Source organism: Carcharhinus amblyrhynchos, chromosome 7 (genome assembly GCF_965287045.1).
Source record: "Carcharhinus amblyrhynchos chromosome 7, sCarAmb.v2.hapA, whole genome shotgun sequence".
In the NCBI taxonomy this organism is placed as follows: Eukaryota; Metazoa; Chordata; class Chondrichthyes; order Carcharhiniformes; family Carcharhinidae; genus Carcharhinus; species Carcharhinus amblyrhynchos.
The window spans coordinates 73,824,218-73,843,753 of NC_137330.1; the positions used below are offsets into that span (position 1 = coordinate 73,824,218).

General features: G+C 42.1%; 1 protein-coding gene across 1 annotated transcript in view; it reads left to right on the forward strand.

Moving 5' to 3' along the window:
• The window catches only part of nt5dc1 (5'-nucleotidase domain containing 1), a 531,068-nt gene that overhangs the window by 370,944 nt on the left and 140,588 nt on the right, over positions 1–19,536 (forward strand). The window contains exon 7 of the mRNA XM_080192585.1: positions 15,784–15,958. Coding sequence (XP_080048711.1) covers positions 15,784–15,958 — 175 coding nt within the window. The remainder of the gene's footprint in view (positions 1–15,783; positions 15,959–19,536) is intronic.

Genomic DNA, 19,536 nt, shown 5'->3' on the forward strand with positions numbered 1-19,536 from the left:
AGAGTGGCTTTGCCAAGATTGCAGATTTCCCAAAGGTGTGGGATGGTGTTGACTCCACACACTTGTGTGTGCCACATCTCAATGCTTAGACTCAGATGACCATAGCCTGCTCTCCCTTTCAAGCAACAACCTCACACAATCATACTCCCAGACCCACACCTTGCAGATTATGTCCCAGACACTGTGCTTCAATCCTTGTTCGATGAAGAGTACAGGAGGGAGTCCAAGCAAAGCAAAAATTGAGGTGCAAACCTGGTGGAGCTATAACGGGACTACTTGTGTGCTATACTGCAAAAGCTAAACAATCTCACAACCTGTGGGTGCTCCGGCTTCCCAGAGATGGATTAGGTGGATTAGCCATGCTAGTTCTGCGGGGTTGCAGGTTTACTGGAATAAGGTGAGCCTGGGAAAAGTATTCTTTTGGAGAGTCAGTGCAGACTTGATGGGCCAAATGGTCTCTTTTTGCGATATCAACAAATCAAAGAAGTCATTGGATACTACAAAAGCTATTGGCCCTGATAACATTCTGGCAAAAATACTTGTGTTCCAGAACTAGCTACATCTCCAGCCAAGCTGTTCCAGTACAGCTACAGCACTGGCAATGTGGAAAATTACCCAGATATGTCCTGTCCATAAAAATCAGGACACATCCAACCCAGTCAATTACCACCCCATCTTGATCACCTGCAAAGTATGCAAAGTGTTGTCAACAGTGCTATCACACAGCACAAACTCAGCAACATCGGGAGTTGGATTAGCTCAGTCGGCTGGACAACTATTTAGTGATAGCAGAGCAACACCAACAGCGTGCGTTCAATTTCTGTACCGACCGATGGTATTCATGAAGCCCCCGCCTTCTCAACATTGCCCCTTGCCTGGGGTGTGGTGATTCTCAGGTTAAATCACCACCAGTCAGCTCTCCCCTCAAAGGGAAAGTAGCCAATGGTCACCTGGAACTATGGTAACTTTACTTAGTTTACTCAGCAATAAGGGAAGGTGATGGACTCGTGGTATTATTGCTAAACTATTAATCCAGAAACTCAGCTAATGTTCTGGGGACCCGGGTTGGAATCCCGGCAGAGCAGATTCTGGAATTTGAATTCAATTAAAACAAAACCTGGAATTAAGAGTCTGTTGATGAACATGATGAGCGGTCTGTGAAGAGTTCTCGCAGTTTTGGCACAAATGTTAGTAAGGAGAACTTTGCAGAGTCCACAGGGCTGGGTTTATCGTTAAATTTCCATGCCTCGGTCAATAACCAGTGGTCTGCCCAGTTTCATTTGCAATGGCTTTGATGCAGCTGAATGGCTTGTAGGCCATTTCAGAGGGCATTTAGGAGTCAACCATATTGCTGAGGGTCAGGAGTCTCATGTAGGCCATGCTAAGTAAGGACGGAAGATTTCCTTCCCTAAAGGATCAGGTGTCTTTACCGAGACTCAATTTTTAATTCCTGATTTATTAACTGAACTTCTACCAGCTGCCATGGTGAGATTTGAACCCATGTCCTTGGAGCATTAGCCTGGGCCTCTGAATTGTTAGTTCAGTGACATTGCTACTGCCTCCCCCATGTAAAGAAATATTTTCCTGGAGCCTGTCTGTTCCCCAGATGGCAGACTTTATTTGACCAAATAAAACAAAATATTTATTTGCACGGTTGTGACTTTGTGAATGCAATCACTAGTTGCACACCAGTGAAAATTAATGTATTTTAAACTTTTGGCATTAATTCTTCAAGGGCTGCAGGAATGTACACCGGGTTGTATTTTTTTTGTACAGAAGATGATGAACAGTTGGACTGAGCTGTCAGGAAATGTGGCTGAGGTCAAGACACTGGACTCGCTAAAACAACTAAATATTGGAATGGGAAAAGATGTTTTGAGTGGATCAAGGTTCCGTCCCCTACATGCCCACCCTCCACCCCCAAAGGCAAGTCCGAGCCAAGGCCTAGCATATCCTGGCCTCAGCCTGATTTCTGGCTCTCCTGTCGCATTCCTGGTGGATTGGAACGACTAGCAGGAATCAAGGGCTGATTTTCCTATGAACTGTGCACTGTTTATCTGGCCCTTGGTGGTTTCCTTGTATATGTGTTTCTGGGCTCAAAATATGTTAACAGTTTCATCATCTTTATATTTGTCACTGCATTTTGATGATGTAGACAGCAAAATGTGCAGGAAATATTCTGCAAGAAAAGTCTGATCATGACAACACTTTGATCCTTCTGCCTTGGTAGCTTATGCCTTCTATTCCCTGTAGGGTCTCTCTTTCTATTTTTGATTGATTAAAATGAGTCAATATTTGAGCAGAGAAGCTAGGCTGACACTGCAATGCAGTACCAACTAAGTACTGCATTGTCAGTGGTGTCATTCAGATCAGACTTTGAACTGAGGCTCTATTTGAGTGTTCAGCTGAATGTTAAGGATCCCACGACACTATTTGAAAATCAGCAGCAAATTCCCTTGATGTGCATGTCAACGTTTTTCCTTCAGCCGAGACCAAACTAATTCACTGGTCTTTTTTGTGCAACCTTGCTGTGTTCTGCACTTACCAACAAAGCAACGACTGCTGTGCTTCACAAGTATGTGTATCGACTGTGAAGCACTTTGCACAGAGGGCTTGAAGGTCATTATATCAATTCCCGATCGCTGGCCGTCACCATATTTGAATGTCTCCACAGTTTTCTGCGAGCACTAAAATTGACTTAACTAAGGATACAAGCAACATTCTTCATGACCTTGACAATCGTATTTCACCCTGTTAATCTTTTTAACTGCTTTATAAACTTTGAAGCAGTTGACCGCACCTTCTTCCTCTTTTATCTGTCCTCTGTTGCCCAGCTTAGTGGGCCTACTCTTACTGAATTCCATCCTTATCTGCCTGTAGCCAGACCATCTTCAGCAATGGCTTCTTTTTCAGTCTCTGCATCATTACCTCTCGTGTCCCTAAGGATCCATCCTCGAACCCCTCAGTTTTCTCCCTTGAGTCCTGTCACTTGGCAATATTATCTGCAGACTCAAGAGCATCTTCCACCTGCAAGCTAATGATGCACAATCCAATTTCACGCCACCTTATGCTACCTATATGCTGTACATGTGTCCTGTAAACAGTTTTAGATGAGCCACAATTTCTTCCAGTTAAATACTGAGAAGGCTTGTCTTTACCCTGTTTCTCTAACTCCATACCCTAACCATTCATTTCACTTTCCTCCCTGCCCACTGCCACAACCTGAACCAAACTATTCACTACTGCAGCATTTCATCTATTCAGTGTTTCTGATCCCATATCCCAACCATATACTTGTCCATATACTTTCGGCTCCATAATGTACTCTATTCTTACACACAATCTTCTCCCATAATAGCCTGTTTGTTCAAAACTGTGCTGACCCCGCCTTTCATCAGTGTCTTCACAGTTCTACATCAGCACCTGTAGAATCACAGAATCCCTGCAGTGCAGAAGGAGGCCACTGGGCCCATCGAGCTTGCACTGACAACAATCCCACCTAGGACATATCCTCACAACCCCATAAATTTAGCCTGCTAACCCTCCTAATACTAAGGGGCAATGTAGCATGGCCAATCCGACTAACCTGCAAATCTTTGGACTGTGGGAGAAGACTGGAACACCTGGAGAAAACCCACACAGCCACAGAGTGAACACACAAGCTCCACAGAGACAGTCACCTGAGGCCGGAATTGAACCTGGGTCCCTGGTGCCGTGAAGCAGCAGTGATAACCACTGTGCTACCTCATGACTCGAATGTCTCCATTTTAAATTGTATGTTTAATCTTGGCATGTCCTGGCCTCTCCCTATTCAGGAACCTTCTCCAGCCTTAAAACCCCTCAGCTGAAATCTCAATTCTTCTGGTCTCTTATCCCTTCTGCTCTGATCCCTTCCTGCAGTTAGGGCTGTGCCTTCAGCTGCTGTAGCTCCAGTCTCGGGGATTCACTTTCTAACTCCTTTTCCCTCTCCCATCAACCTCTCCTTTTTAAGACCATCTATCAAAGCTAACTCTTTGATCAAATTTTTCACCCTAATTTCTCCTTTTATGTGGTGTCCATTTTTTTATGATGCCTCAATAAGACATTATATGAATGCAAGTGTTTATTTTTATTTTCTGAATGTGTCTGTGCGCGCAAGGCATTTCCAACATTTTGTTCTATTCTCTCAGTATTGCCTAGAAGGCTCAACTTCCTGTCTTGGAAAAACAAAAAGTGCCACCAGGCAAACTGACACTTCATGACAGAAAACAAATGTGTTTTAAAGCAACACAAGTGTTGAAGACATTAAACACATGCTGACTGACCAGATGTGGTTCCTAAATCAAAGTTAAGCCTAGCAAAGCAGGAATGCCAGTACAAACACCAGTACTAGGAAAAGGTCTCCTATCAACTTTTTTTTGTTGTTTTCTCAGGCTTTAATTTCCTTTATACTTAATCTCACATATGGCAATCATTTGGTGATGACAGAGAGAAAAAAAAGCTGGTTGTGCCTTTGTTTATATGACTGCTATTTAAGACTTGAAAATCTCTCTTTCAGGGGATTTAAGCAAATTATGAAATTTGCTTTTTGTATTTATATGCTAGATGTCATCTGATATCGATCAGTCACTTGTATAAAACATTATATTTTTGTTTTTTCTGCAATGTATGTTCTTGTTTTGGGCATGTATGAGAGTAAATTTGTAAATGTAATATAATGTCTAAAACAATGTCATACTACACTTTTAACTTTCGCACCCTCTGCTTCTAACTCTCTTTTCTAGAATTATTAAAACAGTTTTGACCTTCTGCCCCTTAACACCTGTTTGAAGTCCCCTCTGCAACAGTAAGTTGCCCAGTGTGACTTACAAGTGGTAGTTAAAGGGACCACTACAGGCCATAATCAATAAGGTGGATGTTTAAAATGTATTTACGTGAATGTGTGGCTGGGGCAACAGGAATGCTTCACTTGATCCACGTTGAAACTATTTGAACGGCTATGGTCATGTGAATACCCACCTCGATTACCACGTGAGCACCGCATGATGGTAGCACTGTCGCCACCCTCAGAGATTTTGGCACCTACACGATCTGCTCTTTTCCCAGCTGCCTTCCTCCCTGACTTTTAAGGACTTGCCTGAAGGTTCCTGTTCTCATTGCTAGCTGTCTTGATGATGAAGAGAGTGAATATTGTGTGTGCCTCAGGCTTATCTTTTCAGGCGTAGGGATTGTTACCTTGCCTGGCAGTTATTTTATTTGTTTCTCTTCTCCACACCAAGTGGTGCACAAGGAGGCAGATTGTCATCTGTTTTTATAGCAATATTTTCCCTGGAGCCAGTCGCAACCCTGTTGCCAGAGGCTTACTTATAGCTTGAGGGGCACACTCCACATCAAGCATAGCTGACCAGGACTTTGATCAGGACACTTTCATGATTTTGTCACCTGCCACTGCCATTGGAAGAAATTTGCAGGTTGACAATCTACTTGTTTGACCACAGATGCAAACCTGGAGCTTGTGGCACAGAGGCAGGGATGCTAACTTCAATGCCACAAGACCCCCTGTGGCCATTTTAGGGGGCATGTAAATCCCTAGGCCATTGCTTTCTAAAATTTCCACTCAGGTGATGTTGCAGACGATACAAAGATATATAGAGGGACAGGTAATATTGAGGAAGCAAGGGGGCTGCACAAGGACTTGGACAGCTTAGGAGAGTGGGCAAAGGAGTGGCAGATGGAATACAATGTGGAAAAGTGTGAGAAGGAATGGAGGCGTAGATTATTTTCTAAATGGGGCAATCTCAGAAAATGAGAAACACAAAGGACTTGTTCACGATTCTCTTAAGGTTAACATGCGGGTTCAGTCGGCAGTTGGGAAGGCAAATGCAATGTTAGCATTCATGTCGAGAGGGCTAGAATACAAGAGCAGGGATGTACTTCTGAAGCTATAAGACTCTGGTCAGACCCCATTTGGAATATTGTGAGCAATTTTGGGCCCAGTATCTAAGGAAGGATGTGCAGGCCTTGGAAAGGGTCTAGAGGAGGTTCACAAGAATGACCCCTGGAATGAAGAGCTTGTCATATGAAGAACGGTTGAGGACTCTGGACCTATACTCATTGGAGTTTAGAAGATGAGGGGGGAATCTTGTTGAAACTTACAGGACACTGCACGGTCTGGATAGAGTGGACATGGAGAGGATGTTTCCACAAGTAGGAAAAACTAGAACCAAAGGGCCCAACCTCAGGCTAAAGGGATGATCCTTTAAAACAAAGATGAGGAGGAATTTCTTTAGCTAGAGAGTGGTGAATCTGTGGAACTCTTCGCCGCAGATGGCTGTGGAGGCCAGGTGATAGAGTCTTTGAGACAGAGATAGATCCTAAGTTCCTGATTGATAAAGGGATCACGGGTTATGCGGAAAAGGCAGAAGAGTGGAGATGAAAAAAAATCAACCATGATTGAATGGCAGAGCAGACACAATGGGCCGAGTGGCCTAATTCAGCTCCTATGTTTTATGGTCTTATGTATAATTTCTACACAATACAGGTTTGGACTGAGTTATTAAAGGACTTGGACTTAAAACAGTTCTGAAACTGAAATAACTGAAAGTACTTTGAAGCCAACTGTACTTCGACATCATATAAGTTCCACTCTCACCAAACTCCATGCCTTCTTTCCCTGCTCTTTTGCAATTCCAGACACTTGCTTGCTCATTGTATTTAAATATTCCCAGAAAAACACTATCAGCATGTATATTTGTTTATTTAGTGTCACAAGTAGGCTTAGATTAAGACTGCAATGAAGTTATTGTGAAAATCCCCTAGTCACCACACTCCGGCGCCTGTTCAGGTACACTGAGGGAGAATTTAGCATGGCCAATGCACCTAACCAGCACATCTTTTGGACTGTGAGAGGAAACTGGAGCACCCGGAGGAAACCCAAGCTGGGAATTGAATCCGGCTCCCTGGTGCTGTGAGGCAGCAGTGTTAATCACTGTGCCACTGTGCACAGTGGAATGTAAGTAACCATCTCTTAGACACAAAGAACTCTTTTCTTTTGAACTTCTTAGCAAAAGCTCACTCCATTGGCATTTCATTTATCTGACCGCTTGTAACTGTAAATACCAGGACGATAAAGTATGTGCATTCCCAGTGAAGAAAATGGAGAAAGATCTTTGGATGGGTTTGTATTTTTTTCCTGACACCATTGGTTCAGTGTTCATATGATTTTATTCTTAATGCAATTCATTGTGCAGGAGAAATTTATGGGCATTCTATCAACCGCTAAAAATCTGTGTCTTCAGAGTTCAGTAACAGAACAGTCAACCATCAAGTTCAGCCTAGCAGACGGTGAGATTCTCACCTAGAGTCATAGAGTTTTGCAGATTGGAAGCAGGCCCTTCAGACCAACTTGTCCATGCCGCCCTGTTTTTACCACTAAGCTAGTCCCAACTACTCGCATTTGGCCTGGTAAAAATGCTGGGACATTCAGTTTAGTTTCAGTTCCTGATGCTGTGATCTCCTAATTTTTGATACTGCTGATTTAGACAGCAAAACTGCATAAAATTGTGTACCATAAATCATAATTTGTAGCAGGACCATTTTTGCGGGCTAAGGGTATTAGTACCAGTGATATTGTAGTTGACTTGAAAAATAATGTTCAATACAAGACCATTGTGAAAGTTGTCTTGTTTGGGATGCCACAGTTCAGCTTGGGCTGGCTGGCAACAGCAAACATTGTGCACTTTTGGATTTGGAATAAGCCAAGACAAAAGAAGTCTTGATGTTTAGCACCATCCTCAAAAACATGCGACATCAGCCTGTTGTTAGCTAACAGTTTCATAATGAAGAGAAAACAGAAAAGCCAGGCTCAATTACAATGAGTTTAGTTCCCAATTTCTGTGTCCATGGCAATTAAATCAAAGTTTAAAAAGTCAAATGTATGTCTATTTTCAGGCTGAGAGTTTGATCTGAATCTCATTATGCTTTGCTGAAAAGATTAAGGCCTGAGAGCCTTTTCTTTATTTGAAGTGAAATCAGAGTGACTATGATATTCCCCAGTGTGTCTGTGGGATGAATGTAGCTGCAGTCCTGTATAGATAGGTTTATAACTTGGCTAATGCAGTAGATAAAGTGTTACAAATGGCTTCAGTGCATGATAGCTACAAGAAGAGGAGACTCAGTCATAGGACATTCTGTTTGGCAAATTCTGTTTGTTCTGGGCATGACTACGCTTACTTCACTAAGAATGATCTCAAAAAATGTTTCCTCTATGCCTGCCCGCTCAGTAATTCAGATCATTGTCAGGAAAATCTGAATTTCTTTTTCAATATCACCATCACATTGTCAGATACTGGGAGACAAGCTTGTGGGGGTGTGACTGGTTTAATTGGATTGGAAACAGATCAACTGCAAAGGCGAAACATCAGTGGAGGGGCTGTTGAGTCAAGCGTTTTGATATAGTAATAAACAGGGAGTCAGCACAGCTTGAATAGTAATTTAAGCAGATAAAATAAGAGATTTGAAATTGGCTGTTGTATTTCAGTGGGGAACATATACAGTTGGAAGATTGTAAACAGATGAAGCATAATAGTGTAAGTTTACTTTTTAAAATATTGTAGCCATAAAGTAGTTCTGGAAAAAGAAACTTCTAAAGGACTGTGGAAAACATTAATGTGTCATATGAAAGGGGACAAACAGATTTAAGAAAACATTGAAGACTGTGGGTGAGTGCGTGCTTGCTTGCTTGCTGTACATCAGAACAATTTGACCTGTGCCATTGTGCCAACAATGGTTAGCACTGCTGCATCACAGCGCCAGGGACCCAGGTTTGATTCCCGGCTTGGATCAACGACTGGGCAGAGTTTGCACATTCTCCCCTTGTCTGCTTGGGTTTCCTTTGGGTGCTCCGGTTTCCTCCCACAGCCTGAAAGATGTGCTTTTAGGCCTTGCTAAATCCTCCCTCGGTACCCAAACAGGCGCCGGAGTGTGGCTACTGGAGGATTTTCGCAATAACTTATTTGCGGTGTTAATATAACATCACTTGTGACACCAGTAAATAAACTTAAACTGTTAGTGTCAGCAACTTAAGATGTCTGCTAATTAGTGCTAATGTGTATTTGAACATTGTATGTTTTGCTTGTGATCTTGAAGACAAGAGGTTGGGTGGCCCACACTAATTCAGTAAACAAGAAAATACAATAGTGTATGATGTTCACATTTTTCCCAATGGATCACTTTGTTTTAGCAGTGCATATAATGTCCCACTGAGCTGTGAGAGTGGGGACACATATGCTTGTTCTTGCATTATTATGTGAATGTTTCAAAAAAGGCTCTTGCACTCTGGCCACTGTCTTGAAGAGACAATAGAAAAAAAACTCCATAAAGTTTTCTTATGATGCCTGAGCTACCCCATCTATAGCCCTGAAGAAATTTATTGCGAGCAAATGTATAATTTGTAATGTGTAACACAGCATTTTCTATGTTTTTCCAGCTCTTGGGGCTAAAGGAATCTAGGGATATGGGGGTTGGGGGGGAAACACCGAGATCAGGATATTGAATTTGTCAATCAAAATGAACAGTGGAGCAAGCCCAAAGAGCCAAATGACCTGCTGCTGCTTCTATTTTCTATGTTTATGTTATACCTCATTCAACTGCAAGAAAAATACCTCAATTGTGATTAAAATCTGTGTGAGGGACTAGCCATATGGGACATTCAGTTATTCACAGTGATCGTCTTGTCACATTCTGTTTACCAACATGTATAATTGCACATTTTCCGGGATGCACACACATCCGCTTCTGCAATATTGTGCAGTTGCTTACTGCTATCACAGGCAGCTTTGTACTTTAGGCTCATTACCACTGTGGGGCGCTCCAATTGCATACAGTTTCTTTAGAGGTAATGTAGTGGGTATCAGTTTGTAAGCTCAATACAGCATCTGCCACATCTACTCTACACAACTGGAGGGACAGAAGGAATTTAATTTAAAAAACACTTGAAATCACAGCTGCTCTTGGGAGCCCCCCACCATTAGTCTCCACAGATTAGATATTGATGATAATTCACATGTTTTACACTGTTCCTTGTCTTAAAAGGGCCCCTCTCATATGATAATGCAGTTGTTCCCCCTTGAGGTTTCTGGAATTATCATTTAGCTGTTGGACTGATGCGGGATGGCTGTAGTAAGCTCCCAAATTTTTAAGAGCTTGAACTTATTAAAAAGCATGTGTGAATGCAATTTATTCCCATCAAAAGTTGGAAATCTAACAGTTTGATGCTGCATCCATGTGGCTTGTTGTTTTGCCCTGGTTTTACCCTTCGAGCATTCTTCATGCTGAAGGTTGTCAGGCCCACGTGGAGAATGTGCCTTGGAAATAAGACAGTAACAGGCGAGAGGCCTCAGTTGTCAGGACGGACAAGAGAAACTAGAGCCCTTTTCACTCATGCAAATTAATTTTGATTGAGGAGATCTAATGTGGGAGTTCAAAATTGAGGGCATGAGACTTGATGCACTAAATTGAGGATGAATTATTTCCACTAGCCAGTGTTAGTATTTTAAAAGTCATCAAAAGAATGGTGACAGACATTAAAGTTCTTTTTTCATCCAAAGGGTTGTCAAGACAGAGAATATCCCGTCAGAAGTAGAGTAAAAGTAAAGTTTATTGATTAGTCACAAGTAGGCTTACATTAACACTGCAATGAAGTTACCACTGCAAGAAAATCCCCTAGTCATCACACTCCGGCACCTGTTTGGGTGCACTGAGGGCAAATTTAGCATGGCCAATTCACCGAATCAGCATGTCTTTCAGACTGTGGGAGGAAACCGGAGCACCCAGAGGAAACCCATGCAGACATGGGGAGAACATGCAGGCTCCACTCAGACAGTGACCCAAGCTGGGAATTGAACCCAGATCCCTGGTGAGGCAGCAGTGCTAACCACTGTGCCGCTCTTGTAATGCACAATAGCTTTCAAAAAGGAAGTGGGTAAATGCTTGAGAACAAGTACTTAAAAGGATATGGGAAAGGAAGGAAGAATAGAGTGAGAATAAGTAGAAAAGAGAGTAGCCCTTCTAGTTTCACAGCGCTGGAAAAGGTTGAATGGCCTCCTTCCATCCTGTAAAATTCTTTGATTCTAAGAATTTCAAAAGGTAGGAATTGCCATGTTTGATCCCCCATCACAGCTTCAGACACCCTGATGAAATACTGCAGATTGACACTGTGTGGTACCATCTTGCATGATATCTTAGCAGAAAACTGGAATGAATTTCCACTGTGAACCCTTTATACTTCAAATGAACCATCATACAGCTTCCCTCAGTGACATTGGTGATTTAATGCAAATTATCAGCACCTTTCTTACGTGCACACCGAAAAAATTGTTTCACTTCGGAGCACGTCGATGACAAAGTGGACATGCTTTCATACAATCTGCCTAAATTTGAGCACGATTAAAAAAGATACTCCCATAATGAGATTAAATTGGTTTGCCTTTGTAATGATTAGCTCCCATTCAAAGTTTATCATTGGGCAGTAATATAGAGCAGAAGTTTACACTGTGGGTTTTGGTAGAAACGTACTGGCTTTAGACTCATGTCTGCCAACAGCAAAATGAGCATCTTCATTATTTTGCTGGTTGGCTTCTAGCCAGGAGCAGGTGAGCAGTGAGTGTTGTGGTTGCCGGCCTGGGTTCATCCCAACGTCTTTGGCTATCTCTTGACATTTGGTAAGTGCGCGGTTCCAGGTTGGGACAGGTCCTTGACTCCAAAGTGGGAGGGTGTGGGGCCTCCCCCTCTATGTTGTGTTTCACAGTGGGAGATGGTAGCTTGCCACTCATTGGCGGCAGGATCTTATGGTCCCACCATTGTCACAGTAAAAAGTCTGACAACACCAGGTTTTAGTCCAACCTATTTATTTGATAATATACTCGCAAGCTTTCGGGTTAGTCCCTTCCCCTGACGAAGGGACTAACCCGAAAGCTTGCGAGTATATTATCAAATAAATAGGTTGGACTAAAGCCTGGTGTTGTCAGACTTTTTACTGTGTTTACACCAGTCCAACGCCGGCATACCCACATCATGCCCACCATTGTCAACAGGGTTTCCCATTGAATGCACTCCTCGCTGCCGAGAAACCTGCTGTGGAGGGTGCACCATTGGCAGGATCATAGGATCCCATGGTGAGAACAGTAGCAAGATTTTTGTGCAACACAAAAATGAATCGATCATAGTGTTGAAAATTTCACCTGACCCGGCAGTCTTTTGGGGAGAAATTTCTAGACTTCCACTTCTTTTGGTGTAAAAATGTGTTTTGCGATTTCCTTCCTAAAAGATCTGGTTCTAATTTTAAGATTGTGAACTTTTACCTGGATACCCCCATCAAAGGAAATGGTTCCTCTGAATCTAGCTGATCAAAATATTTTAAGAACCTCAGTTACCTGACACCATCACTCCTGTTCCTCCTGGCCACATGAAGGAAAGATGGGTGGACAGTAAAAGCCAGCCTCACCAACCACACCTATATCCCAGGAATTATTTTTTAAAAAGTGCTGCTTTTGGTTCATGTGAGGATTGCCTTTCTAAAATACGTGAGTTTTGTCACCATTGTTTCCTCATGTCTTACTTTATCAGACCATTTTCCCTCTGTCTTTGCCACTTGGTGCAGACTGAACCAGGTGGAGGGTTAGAATAATACTGCCAAATTCACTATATTAGGACCTTGTAATTCAAATCCATTTTTAATTTCCTATTGGTCTGAATTGTGATTTTACTTATGAGCCATGTTTCACCATCTAAAATGTAAGATGAAATATGGGAAGTAAAATAGCCATATTTTGAACATAATTTGCATGATAAACCTTACAAATGTCGGTTCTCTGCAAGTAATAAAAGTTAACATTTCACTGATTTCATTATTTTCTTAATAAACCGTTGGACAACTATTTATTTCTTCTTCTCAGAATGAGACAATGCTATAATGTGATGCTACAATAATGCTGCAAATGGACTGGATTCTGTGTTGCTGGAAGTGCAGATATTGTGTGTTAATCCAAGTTTAAGATTATATTGAGATCACCTGGGGCCCTTGCAATATTTTGCAATCATGCCCTATAAAAAAATTATGTCAATGAGAAAAAGGTCCAAAATCCACCGAGTGATGTCTCTATATTTAATGTATAATCCTGTGGGACTCACCATTGTAGAGCAGGAATGCCCCAGATTCATTGCCAAGTTGGTTGATCTTGTAATGAACCGTAGTCACCGTATAATGATTGGGCTCAGTATTCACGGACTCAGGAACATAGCAAGATTGCCTCCTGCTGTAAAGTTTGTGCATGTGAAAGTTGGCCACTCGGGTGAAGGCAGATTCCACACTTCTACTGGTGATCTAGCATGTGCCAACAGCTTCATAAATAGACAAAAGAATGGACATTGTATTTTTTAATGAGAATGCTTTTGACTTGCTGTCTGCACCCCTCAGAGCATTATTGACTTCGACCCAGAGAAAGGGATTACCTATCTGCCTAACTAGTCAAAGCACTGTTTGATCTGAGGAGATTGACAAACAAGGAGCAAAAGCAAACAACTTGGAGACAGTGTAGTTTGTGATTTCAGAGGAGGAGCAAATGCAGAAGGAAAATGAACATATCATAATGCTCCAGTTTTATTGCCAGCATGGTTTAAAACTTTTCATGAACTTCATTATCAGAACCATATTGGAAGACAGTAGGTTTGGATATTAGCCAGCAGAGCTCACTCATGCTGATGTTCCAGAAAAAATGAGAAAGCCACTGCCTGTGACACATCAGGAATCTAAAGCACAACCAAGTGTAGCTAATTATGTCCAGAATTCCAAACAGTATTCCCAGCCAAAGAGGAGACAGCCACCTTCAGCTTTTATCGTATGTTCGCAGCTCTCCCTTAGGAATGTTTATGACACTGAATCAATGATTAATAAACACCAATGCCAACTGGTTGGATCAAACAGTGTGTTTTCTTGTTGCCATTTCTACATGGTTGGCATGGTGGCACTGCGGTGAGCACTGCTGCCTCGCAGCTCCAGGGACCTATGTTCAAGTCCGGTCTTGGATTAAAACTGCCTGAGTGGAGTTTGTACGTTCTCCCTGTGTTTGCGTGGGTTTCCTCCAGGTGCTCTGGTTTCCTTCCAAAGTTCAAAAGACACGCTGGTTAGGTGCATTGGCATGCTAAATTCTCCCTCAGTGTACCGAACAGGTATCGGAGTGTGGTGACTTGGGGATTTTCACAGTAACTTCATTGCAGTGTTAATGTAAGCCCACTTGTGAGACTAATACATAAAACTTCAAAAAAAATTCGTGGGTTCATTGGCCATGCTAAATTGCCCCTTAGTGTCGGGAATTAACAGGATAAATATCTGGAATTACAGGGTAAGGGTGGGATTGTTATCAGTGCAGGTTTGATGGGCCAAATGGCCTCCTTCTGCACCCGTAGAGATTCAATGAAAATTCAAATTATTATTCAGTTCATGGTTACTATTTTGCGCAGTGTCTTTAAATAAAGTTTGAAAATTAATCAGAAAACTATATAATGAAAGGATTAGATATTAGGTTTTCCATGCATGCATTACATTACATAAACCTACATCAAACCCACATCACATTCTCCCCGTATCTGCGTGGCTTTTCTCCAGGAGATCCGATATCCTCCCACAGTGCAAAGAATTGCGGGTGAGTGGTTGGCCATGCTAAATTGCCCCTAAGATTCAGAGGGACTAGCTAGGGGAAATGCATAGGATTATGGGGATCGGGCCTGGGTGGGATTGTGGTCAGTGCAGACTTGATGGGCCAAATAGCTTCCTCCTGCACTGTAGGATTCTATGATCTATATGATTCAGAGTTTACACCACAGAAACTGATCATTTGGTTCATGATGGTCTCTAAGCTCCATGCAAGTTTTCACCCACTGCACTTCATGAAGCACCATCAGTATAACCTTCCAGTGTAGAAGCAAAATAATCTGAAAGTCTGGGTGGGTTGAATAAACCTTTTTAGCCTTTCACAAATAGGAAAAAATGAGCATGAAAGCTGCCTGAGATTATTCAGCGCTCTGTAAAAATATTACATTTTAATTACTAAAACGGGAGAATTGGAGATCCAGCAATGTAGACAATGTACTGCCCAACTGGAACTTAACGAATGATCAGTAATCTGATGAGTAGGGAGCACAAATAGATAGTTTGCAGATGTCGATGTCACAACTGTGAACACTGCCATTTACAAATATATAGTTTGCAGATGTCGGTGTCACAACTGCGAACACTGCCATTTACGAATATATAGTTTGCAGATGTCACAACTATGATCACTGCTAATTACTTTTCATAAAGTTGCTGCTAAGATCGCAAAACATCAACAACTTCAGAACCTAATGAATTTATGTTATTTCCCATTTGATGGTGCCTTGCATACAATCAAATTCCTTATGAATGGTTATTTTTGATCTGAAGCCAAACCTTTTCAATGAACATGTCTGCCCAGAGACACTCAGCTACATGTGTTAGTGGATGATTAATGAATAGTGCCTAGATCGTATCTTTGTAAAGAGACACCACAATATTGCTGCAAAATAAGTAATCATCCACTACTAAATCTGTAAGCTTTGAGCAGAGTGTGTGCATTTTTTATTCAGTTACAAAGTTAAATAGCATGCCAAAGTCAAAATAAGGTAAATATAGACTACTGAATGAATCAATTGATGATTCACATTTTGAAATTCATTGCAATATATAATTTAAAACATTGTTAGACCTTTGTTTTCTTTTTATTCATGCAGAAGACTCTGGAATATATTTTCCATCAGTGAAAAAGGATCCAGGAAAATATTTGCTGCGTTGTTCTGAATCAGTGAAAGATTGGCTGAGGAAACTGAAGAATGCTGGGAAAATTCTGCTGTTAATTACCAGCTCACACAGTGACTACTGCAGACTGCTTTGTGAGCACATCCTAGGGTGAGTGCAACAGCATAGCAAAGTAACTAGAAATGGATTGCACGCAAATCGTAACTTAATATAATGTTCAATTTTCTTTGTACCTTAAAACTTCAAAGTTCTTTTCACTTTATGTTAGAAAAAATCTCCACCCATTTATAAAAATAAAAATAAAATATTTAATTTCATGGAAACCTACTAGATTAGGTCTCCCTGTTCGCTGTTAGGATTTTTCAGAATGCCACGAAGAGATAGACCTACATCAATGAATTCATGGGAGGTGTTCATTTTTAAGTTGCACTGAGGTCTGGCCAGAGCATAAGAACATAAGAAATAGGAGCAGGAGTAGGCCATCCAGCCCCTCGAGCCTGCCCCGCCATTCAATAAGATCATGGCTGATCTGTCGTGTCTCAGTTCCACATTCCCGCCCTCTCCCCATAACCCTAATCCCCTTGCCTATCAAAACCCTATCAACCCACGTCTTAAATATATTTAGCGAGGCAGCCTCCACCACTTCAACGGGCAGAGAATTCCAGAGATTCACCACCCTTTGAGTGAAGAAGTTCCTCCTCAACTCTGTTCTAAACCGCCCCCCCCCCCTTTATCTTGAGGCTGTGCCCTCTAGTCCTACTGTCCTTTCTGAGCAGGAAGAGCCTCTCCACCTCTATCCTATCCATCCCATTCATCATCTTATATGTCTCAATGAGATCTCCCCTCATTCTTCTAAACTCTAACGAGTACAAGCCTAGTTTATTCAGCCTCTCCTCATAGTTCAACCCCCTCAACTCCGGTATCAGCCTAGTAAACCTCCTCTGCACTCCCTCCAAGGCCAAAATATCCTTGTGTAAGTGTGGCGACCAAAACTGCACACAGTACTCCAACTTCAGCCTCACCAGTGCCCTGTACAGTTGCAGCAAGACCTCCCTACTTTTATATTCAATCCCCTGCGCTATGAAGGCCAGCATCCCATTTGCCTTCCTGACCACCTGCTGCACCTGCAGGCTGGGTTTTTGTGACTCATGCACAAGGACCCCGAGGTCCCTCTGCACCGTCGCATGCTGCAGTTTTTCACCACGTAAGTAATAGTCCTTCCTACCATTATTCCTACCAAAGTGGACCACCTCGCACTTGCCAACATTAAATTCCATTTGCCAGTTCCTGGCCCATTCGCCCAGCCTATCTAGATCCTTCTGCAGACTCTCCACATCCTCCGCACAATTTGCCATTCCACCAATCATGGTGTCATCAGCAAATTTCGACACCATACACTCAGTTCCCTCCTCCAGATCATCTATATAAATGATAAATCGCTGAGGCCCCAGCACCGACCCCTGGGGCACTCCACTAGTCACCAACCGCCAATCCTAATAGCACCCATTGACCCCCACTCTCTGCCTCCTATTTGACAGCCAATCCCCTATCCACGCTAACACCCTACCCCCAACTCCATGCCCCCTGACCTTCTGTAATAACCTCTTGGGAGGCACCTTATCAAACGCCTTCTGAAAATCAAGAAACACCACATCCACCAGCTCTCCTCTATCCACCGCCCTAGACACATCCTCATAGAACTCCAATAAATTTGTCAGACACGACTTCCCCTTAACAAAACCGTGCTGCGTCTGCTCTATCAAACAAAAGCTGAAAAACACTGGGAACTCAAACCTCAGCTGGATATAAAGAATATACAGCTGACTTGGAATTTATTTTATTCTTGCTCAAATTATCTATCCTCCTGATTAGCATTCAGTATTTATGTTAAATAGTCATCTTTTTGCAGAACCTTATAACAAACATCAGCCTCATAGTCCACAGAGAGTTCAGTTTGTTATTGGTGTTCTTTGATTTCTCCACTTGGACATCCGTGGTTATTTCATACCATAGAAGCAGAAGTAAAATTTGGAGGTTTTTAAGTTTATTTATTGGTGTCACAAGTAGGCTTACATTCACACTGCATTGAAGTTACTGTGAAAATTGCCTAGTCACCACATTCCATTTCTAGCTGATGGTACAATTTTCACTGTGGTCCTTGACTTCCCAAACCCTTTAAGTTTAAAAAAGACTAAATTCATGATAAACAGCATTGTGATCTCAGTGTCCACAATGATGTAATGTATTGCCACAAAGGATGATTCTGAACTTTGTAAGCTATGTTACTGCCTAGTGGGTGTTGTTGACAATATTCCTGTTGAAAAAGATATGCTGTTACCTTCATCTAAGTGATTAATGAAAGTCAAATCTACAGCTAAAAAAAACTCTACATTAATATTGCTTTCTATGATACTTACCCATATTTATCTTGATGCCAAATGTCACTTTTTCAAGCAAATACTTTTAGTTTCACATCAGGATTAATGATGCTATTGAACAGTAGCAAGCATTCCACCTGGATCTCATCCTTGAAATGTTTCTCAAACCTTGACATTTAGATGAAAAAATGTTATCCTTTCATTGCTGGTTCCGGGGTTGAACCCAACCCATATTATGAAAGATTTTGAAGCCAGAATCTTCCATAAAATATCTCTGTGTTGCTTCAAGTTTTTAGTAAGTAGCAGTTTACAGCACAAATTTTGCTTTGCATTGTCATTCAAAGCAGCTCTCAGAGTTGTTAGAATTGGAAACATCAGTGTCACTCCAATGCAAAAGGGATGCTTTGAGAGTAAGATTAAGGTACAATGCTGCAGATTAGAAGTGCTGAACTCTCCATCTGACTGTGGATTATTTGACTTCAGCTGGAAACTTGTTCAATACCTGAGTGCTGTTTTAGCTGTTCCATTCTTCAAATGTTCCCCATCTATCACTGTCATCTTTCTTGAGCTTGTCCACGCCAGTGTTTTGTTGCATCACTCTTGCAAGTCTAATCCTTCTTTTGATGAGTTCTTTACAAGTGTTATTCTTTGGCACTAATCCACCAAATCAGTGACAAACTTGCACTTCATGGTGCCCTGTCTTAACTTAATTTCTGCTCCCCTTCTCCCATGATGCCTCCAATGATATGATGCCCCACCCTCCAATCATATGATGCCCCACCCTCCAATCATATGATGTCTGTCCCCATGATGTCATTCCCCTGTTGCCAATGTTCATCCCTGGCGTGAACAAATTATGATGTGGAGATGCTGGCGTTGGAATGGGGTGAACACAGTAAGAAGTCTCCCAACACTAGGTTAAAGTCCAAAAGGTTTATTTGGTTGCACAAGCCACTAGCTTTTGGAGCACTGCTCCTTCATCAGGTAAGTGGGAGTTCTGTTCACAAACAGGGCATATAAAGACACAAACTCAATTTACAAAATAATGGTTGGAATGCGAGTCTTTACAGGTAGTCAAGTCTTAAAAGTACAGACAGTGTGAGTGGAGAGAGAGTTAAGCACAGGTTAAAGAGATGTGTATTGAGATTTTACAAGCCCAGGCAAGCCATGGGGGTGACAGATAGTGTGACGTGAACCCAAGATCCCGGTTAAGGCCGTCCTCGTGTGTGCAGAACCTGGCTATCGGCCTCTGCTCAGTGACTGTATTGTCGTATGTCGTAAAGGCCGTCTTGGAGGACGTTCAGCCAAAGATCAGAAGCCGAATGCCCGTGACTGCTGAAGTGTTCCCCA